General features: G+C 43.5%; 1 protein-coding gene across 1 annotated transcript in view; it reads right to left on the bottom strand.

The window, feature by feature from the left end:
• The window catches only part of CXCL9 (C-X-C motif chemokine ligand 9), a 5,769-nt gene extending 4,164 nt beyond the window's left edge, over positions 1–1,605 (bottom strand). Inside the window, exon 1 of the mRNA XM_027854545.1 lies at positions 1,413–1,605. Within this exon, the coding sequence (XP_027710346.1) occupies positions 1,413–1,566 (154 nt within the window). The 5' untranslated portion in view covers positions 1,567–1,605. The remainder of the gene's footprint in view (positions 1–1,412) is intronic.
• Positions 1,606–7,866: the final 6,261 nt, after the last annotated feature.

Here is a 7,866-nt window from a genome sequence, read left to right on the forward strand (position 1 = left end):
GAGAGAGAGAGAGAGAGAGAGAGAGAGAGAGAGAGAGAGAGAAAGACCAGGTCCAGTAAGTCAACATTAGTTAGTCTGGCGTCTCAGTCAGGAGATTCAGTCAAGATGATATAGACTTTAGGTGGAGAATATACATTAACCACATCACCACTAAGCTATTTAACAGATGTATTATGCAGACTGTAGCCCCTTGAGGACCAACAAAGAATGTACAAATCATCTCGGCATAAATTTTTGCAGGCCCATTGAGTTGGGCAGAAGAGAGTTGAGTTTGGTCTGGTCAGAAACATGAATCTTTGTTTCTTTGACATCCAGTCACAACTTTCATCTTGCATCAGCATACTTTTTATTGATGTTTTGTTTTTCTATTACCATTATTTCCAACTACATCCCTCCCTGGTCCCCTACCCAGGAAGTCATCCTTGTAACAAAGAATTAAAAAAGAGAAAGAAAAAAAAAATTTGTTCCGTATAACCACCCAACCAACACGTCAACTTTTCTGGCAGTACATGTAATATTCTATGCCCATAGTCTCCCATTTCTGCAAAGAAGGGAGCGAGAAACATTTTATCAACTCTTTTCCATAAGCATTGATCGTCTTTGAAAATGTCATCATGAATCATCTCTTACGAACCTCAGAACATTCATGAAAGGTAGGTAGGTAGAGCAGGTAAAATTACCCCTATTTTATAGACAAGAATACTGAAGTCCAGAGGCCAAGTGACTTGTCTACATTCATGCAATTAGTACCAGAGCAGGAAATATGCATCCAGGGTTTCTATTCCAAGCCTGGCAACAATAATAAACCTTTCTTAAGAGTCCATTTTGGGAAGAGGACTGATCATTGCCCTAGTGGGGCAGCTAGGTGGAGCAGTAAATAGAGTTCAGTCCTGGAGTCAGGAAGACCTGAGTTCAGATTTGACCTCAGACACTTTCTAGCTTGTGTGACCCTGGACAAGTTACTTAACTTCTGTTTGCCTCAGTTTCCTCAACTATAAAATGGGGATCATAATGTCATAGGGTTGTGGGGAAGATCAAACAAGATAATATTTGTAAAGGGCTTAGCATAATGCAAGCACACAGTAGGCACTTAATAAATGCTTATTCTTCCCCTCCCTGATAGAACTTATTGTTTGATAGGCAAATAAGACACAACATAGATAATATTACGTGACAGACATTTGACAGAAAATGAGTTAATGCTCTTCCCCTAGACTTAATCATAGAACTTGATTTTGCAGCTAGCTATACCTAATTAACTTTGGACAGTCAACATTCAATACAGCAGAGAAGCCTGAAACGCCAACTCTCCCATAGCATCATTCATTATAGGCATGCTAGCCATTTAACTTTGGCATTCTCAGGGATTGATAGTAAGTCATATCTTTGGTTTCAGTAATGAAACCATTTACCTTGAACTCCGGTCAGAGTCAGGAAGATGATTCCCCAAAGAAAGACAAGATGGCCACTCTTCATATTGGTGACTATATTCCTCACAAGTGGGACTTCAAAGCTAAAGAGTTTCTCCTGGGCCTGATATTTATCTAGGAAAGCTTCTTCCTTCATTAACACTGGTTGGTTATTTATTCAGATGATCCAGCTAAGTTTATCATATGTTTCATTATTGTAGGGGAAATCCTGAACCACAGATCCCAGGGAATTTCTTCTGTGTACTCTGCTTCTCTTTCACATAAATGGGTAGTTTATAGTAAGGGAGGTGAAACTAAATTGGAGAATTCTTTGCTGCTCACTCTGATGAAGAAGTTGATTATAGTTCCTATAGCTGTTGTGCCACAGAATGTTTTTGGATGAAAAAAAAGGTTCCCTCACAGAGAAGTGAGACACCTTTCTTACCCTATTAAAATGGTTTTTGTGTACTCTGGCTCTTGGGTAAATAGTGGGCTGGATTGCATCTGGGAAATTGCAGCATGCTTTCCTATGCTTCTACCTGAAAAGATTCATGTTTTTGATATTAATATTTTTCTTGCAATGCTTCTTGGCTATGGGCTTAAGATATCACAGTCTCTGGAGAAATACAGTTGCATGTCATCTAAAGGGTGAAGAGTAGTAGACATGAATAGAGCCATAACATTTTACCAATAAAGGATTTTATGGAAGTGATGTAAAGGGTATCGTGTGTGAGATATGGGATCAAAAAGAGTCATTCAGTGATAGCAAAAGATAACAGACAGAGAGCCCATGCACTCTGTTGGCTAGGTAAGCTGTGACCTTGATTTCTAGATGCAGTGGCAGTGGGGTGGTGCAAGGCATAGAGTGAAGGATTTGAGAGTGTCAGGATAGACCTGAGTTCCAATCTTGCCTCTAATATTTATTTACTGGTTGTGTGACCCTGGGCAAGTCACCCCTCCTCTCTCTCAGCCTCAGTTTCCTCCTCTGTAAAATGGGGATAATGATAGCCTGCACCTCCCAAGGTGGTTGTGAGGATCAAAGGAGATAACGTATGGAAAGTGCTTTGTAAACCTTACAAAGCTATATAAACGCTACTACTATTAATCAGTGTTCTAAGCAAGCCCCTTTGAGGGATTGTCAGTTGGGCAGGTGCTGTCTGAGCATGCCCAAGTGTCTGGCTCAGTTAGGGCAAGGTACACCAGGAAGGAGGTGTCAGCTGGGCTGAGACAACTGAGCATGCCCAGAAGCTCCCCGGAGGGGCAAGTGTCAGTGGGGGAGGCCGACTGAGCATGCCCAGAAGCTCCCTGGGGGCAAGTGTCAGTGGGGGAGGTCGACTGAGCATGCCCAGAGGGCCCCAGGGGGCAAGTGTCAGTCAGGCAGAGGCAGACTGAGCATGCCCAGAAGAGCCCCAGGAGGCAGATGTGTTAGGTGGAGATAGACTGAGCATGCCCAGAAGCTCCCTGGGGGCAAGTGTTAGTGGGGGAGGTCGACTGAACATGCCCAGAGGGCCCCAGGGGGTAAGTGTCAGTCAGGCAGAGGCAGACCGAGCATGCCCAGAAGCACTTCTGGAGGTAATTGTCAGTCTGGCTAGGGCAGACTGAGCATGCCCAGAAGGCCCCAGGCGGCAAGGCTGACTGAGCGTGCTCAAAAATGACTCAAGAAACTTCCAGAAGCTCGAGGTTGGGCCGGCTGCCGGGAGGGGAAAGGTCAGGCCAGGCCGTCCTTCTAGAAAGACAGCGGGGCAAGAACGGGGGAGAGGTGTCACTGAAGATCCCGTAGGCCTTGGGGCAAACAAAGGCCCCCTCCCCCGCTTCACCCCTCCCCCCCAGGGACAGATGGGACCTTCCAGCACCCGGTGGGTGTACCAGTCAAGTGCTCATTGGGCCAAAGTGGAGATTTTGTTTGTTTATACGTAAATAAATGGAGGGGCTGTGGGCGTGGCCTAGGTGGGCCGCCTCTGTTCAGCTGTCTCTCCTCCTTCTTTGTTAGGGGCCCGTGACTTTCTGGGTGGGGGAAGGGCCGAGAGCCACGTGTGAAAGGGGAGGTAAAGGAAAAGTTAGCAACAGCACCACAGAAGCCCTTGAGGCTGCAAGCCTGTGTAAGGACGGGTCAAGAAGCAGGGGTGGGCCACGGCCACCAAACCCAGGCCCCTCAGGTGCACGTGGCCGGTCAGAGAGCTGAGGGGGACGCGCCGGACGTGGTGGAAGAACCAGGGAAGGAGGTCAGGCAGGGCCTAGTGGGCTCCAAGTCCATTCAAAGACACTGTTTCTGGTTTGAAAATGACGTTGGAGGAGTGTGTCTAGCTGGGGTGTTCTGGGAAAAAAAAATAGATAACTGAGAAAGTTTTATACCTACTGCTTAAAAGTCTGTGGGGAGAAAGGAATACATGAATTATTGAAATCAGGCAGATGCCTGATCTCTCTAGTTGATGGTTTCCTTTGTTAGGCTGCTGGATTCTGAGTTTTGTCCTTTCCGTCTCCTCCTAGGCCATTGGGTGCTGGAACCAATATGCTTGGTTTCTTATGCCAAGTGCCACAAATCCCAAGAATCTCAATCTGTGTCGTACTGGGTTTGGAGTGGCCCCAGTGCCACTGAGGAGACTCGCCTTTATGCCATCGTGGGTTCACGAACCCGTAAGAGGCAGAAATTATTAATCTCAGTGGTTCCTAGGAGCTTCAGATCTGCGCCTCACACAGCTACCACTTTATTTCAGGCCTTCCTCACCTCTCCCCTCAGTCATTGGAGCACCCTCCCAATTGCTTTGCCAGCCCCATGTCTCTTCTCCACTGTAGTGTGTCCTTCACATGACTGTCAGCGGTGATTTTTTCCTGAAGCATAGATCTGGCCAAGTCACAATCCTACTGGAAAAAACTCTAGTCCACTAGGATAAAATATAAACTCCTTTGTTTGGCTTTTAGAGTCCTATCACAACCTGGCCCTTAACTTTTTAACTTCCGCTTCATTGTATGTTATTACTTCCTGTCTCCATACTCTGTGATCCATCCAAATTGTTCTCCACTTTGGTCTTCACAAGGCATTCTATTCCCCATTTGTGATAGGCCCTGACTTCCCCTATTGCCTTCTCACCACTGCTTCAAAGAATCCTTCTTTTCCTTCCGATTCAGTCAGGCACCAGCCTCCCTGTGTCTTTCCATGTCCCCTGCCTCCCATTTGCTGGTATCCTCCCTTCCTAGCTACCTTCTATTTATATTATATTATCTTTCTTTTTTTTTAAAGGCATTTGGGGTTAAGTGACTTGCCCAGGGTCACACAACTAGTGTCAAGTGTTGGTCTGAGGCCGGATTTGAACTCAGGTACTCCTGACTTCAGGGCCAGTGCTCTATCCACTGCTCCACCTAGCTGCCCCTATATTTTCTTTTTACAATTATTCTGTATATACGTACTTACATATGTACTTATATATTTTGTTAGAATATAAGCTCTTTGAGAGTAGGGATTGTTGCATTCTTTGTGTTCATCTCTTTGCTGCCTAGTACAATGGTTGGCATTTTAGTAAGGGCTTAGTCCACACTTGTTTTGTTGACCTAGGTCTGGAGTCCAAGCCTGGTTCTATACCATCTTCCAATGGCATGACTCAGGGCTGGGATATACTTAACAGTTAGAACTACTCTACATGATGAAATACTTTGGGGTCCACCTGGTCTGTTCTCACAGTCTTTGGGACTGAGCTGGAATTCTAATAGTAGAAGCTTGGTTGAAAAGTCACTGGCTTAGGAGTCTCTGACTGACTTTAGTCCTAACTTTGCCACTAATAAAGCTGTGTCACTTTGGGCAGGATCGTTTTAATTTCTGAAGGTCTTACTGTCTTCATCTGTATGATGAGGTTGTTGGATTAGACGCTATAGAGTAAAAGCTGACAAGTTTCTATGGTGGGCTTCAAGTTTCCTGAAGCACCTTATATTACGGTATGTGATTTTGATAGCAGTTCTGAGGTGAGGACTATTTTACTCCATTTTACAGAGAGACACTGAGACTCAGAGAAGCTGGTAGCAATCAAACCCAGATCTTTCTTGGCTCCAGCTTAGAGGCAGCTGGGTGGTGCAGTGGATAGAACTGGACCAGGAGTCAGGAAGGGTGAGTTCAAATCAGACGCTTACTAGCTATGTGACCTTGGGCAAGTCACTTAAATCTTTGTTTGCCTTAGTTTCTTTATCTGTAGAATGGGGATAATAATAGTACCTCTCTCCCTGGATTGTTTTGAGGATCAGAAGAGATAATATTTGTAAAATGCTTAGCACGATGCCTGGCATATAGTAGGTATTCTATAAATGCTTGCTATTATTATTGTTATTACTTTTAACTAGAGTGCGGTTTTTAAGATACCACGCTGTCTGTCTTGAGGGCCCACCTAATTATAAAACTCTTTATTTCTGGGTTACAGATATAATGTCATTTGTAGGGCCCTTTGATTGCTTGAACTCAACTTGCTGTTAGAGTTCTTTTCACTCTCTCTTCATTTCATTCTCCTTCTATAGTCTAAAATAAAGGAATTTCTTCTCTCTTGGAGAGAGAAGAGAGGATGAAGAAGGAGGCATCTCTAACTTTAATTGCCTGTGGTGGGTTGGAAAGAACATTATGCAATCAGTGCCTTTTCTGTTACATAAGGGAGAAGAGCACTTTTTTTGGTTGTTTATTGTGATTTGCAGAGGGACTTTTGTCTGTCAAAATGAAACTTGTTAACCTATTTGAGTTTCTCAGAATGGACTTTATCTTCTTTCTTCAGTTCCTCTTGTGAATAGGGCCAAGGATGATGACAAGAAAGGACCTGATTTCCTGAAAATCACTGAAGGCCCTATGTGAAAAATTTATTTTCACTCCTTTCCTTTCACTTTCCTGTTCCCATTTTTCTCTTGGCTGACTCTTCACAGGTTGGCTGCCATCCAGCTCATTGTAATAGTAAGAATAGGTTTCACATCCTTGTCCGCTGGCAGCTCAGATGTCTAAAAGACAGGAACAAGTTTCTCCTTTGCTGACCTTGCATATGTTCTCTTAGTTTACATTTTCTGCCTTGGGTTTGGAAACCATCTTTGGTCCTTGGACAGTTGGCTTACTCTGGGAGAGACAGGATTCCAAAGGGCAGCTATGACCAGACACTAACAGTGATGTGCGCACATCTAGATCTGGTGCCTTTGGAAGATCAGGCAGTCTTATTTGAAAAGATAACATGTCCATATGTGCTGTGACTCCCCAACTGGAACATGAGTTCCTTGAGAATAGGGACTTGTCTTTTCTATTTGTATCCCTACTGTTTAGCATGGTGGTTTGTACACTCTAAGAGCTTAATAAATGCTTTAAAAATTCATTTAAGATGTATAGTCATTAAACGTGGGGTAGTTGACAGGGAGGGCTGGCCTTGGAATTGGAAGTCCTGGATTCAAGTATTGTCACACACACACACACACACACACACGCCCCTTTCGTGTAACTATGAGTAAGTCAGCTCAGTGCCTCCAGGGAATTCTTTAAGATTGTAAGTTACTGATGTCTTTCTATACCTGAGGAGGAAGGTGCACGGTGGATAGCATGCTAGGCCTGGAATCAGGAAGATCTGAGTTTAGATCTGGCCTCAGACACTTACTAGCTAGGTAACCTTGAGTGAGTCACTTAACCTCAGTTTGCCTCAGTTTCCTCAGCTGTAAAATGAGGATAATAATAGCACCTACCTACTAGGGTTGTGTAAGGATCAAATGAGATAATAATTGTAAAATACTCAGCACAGTTTAAGTACTACATAGATGTTAGCTATTATTATTATACCTTTTTAAAAATTGAATTTACTTTTTTCAGTTAATCATAATCTTCCTTCTGTGTCCTCCCTTCCTTTCCATTGAAAAAGAAAGAAAAACAAAGCCTCAGTAATGAATATATATTGTCAAGCAAAATAAATCCCTGCATTTTCCACGTCTTAAAAAGAAATGGCTTAATCTGTCCTCCGAGTCTATCACCTTTGTCAGAAGATGGGCAGCCTTTTTCGTCATGAATTCTTTGGAATCGTGGTTGCACATTGTGTTGATCAGAGATCCTATGTTTTTAAAAGTTGATTGTTTTTTACAGTGTTATTTTATAAGTCAGTGAGCCCAGTTCTTTTCACTTCACTCTGCATCAGATCATACATGTTTTCCTAGGTTTCTCTGTCCTCCTAAGGATGGAGTTTTTAGACTGAAGGAAATCACAGATTAATTAAAAACAAATGATCTTTTAAGGAGAAAGCTGTGCTCACCAAACTCAAAGTGCCTCTTATGTGCTAGGCACTGGGCTAAGTATTGAGGATGCAGAGACAAAGATGAAACAATCTCTGCCCTCACAGACCTTGCATTCTGTCAGGGAAAACAATATGTTCGTAAACATAGGCAGAATAAGTACTGGGTGATGTAAGAAATGATGAAAGGGCTGGTTTCAGAGAAACTTGTTAAGACTTCTATGAACTGAAGCAGA

The sequence above is a fragment of the Vombatus ursinus genome, unplaced genomic scaffold (genome assembly GCF_900497805.2).
Source record: "Vombatus ursinus unplaced genomic scaffold, bare-nosed wombat genome assembly UNPS02010461.1, whole genome shotgun sequence".
Lineage (NCBI taxonomy): Eukaryota > Metazoa > Chordata > Mammalia > Diprotodontia > Vombatidae > Vombatus > Vombatus ursinus.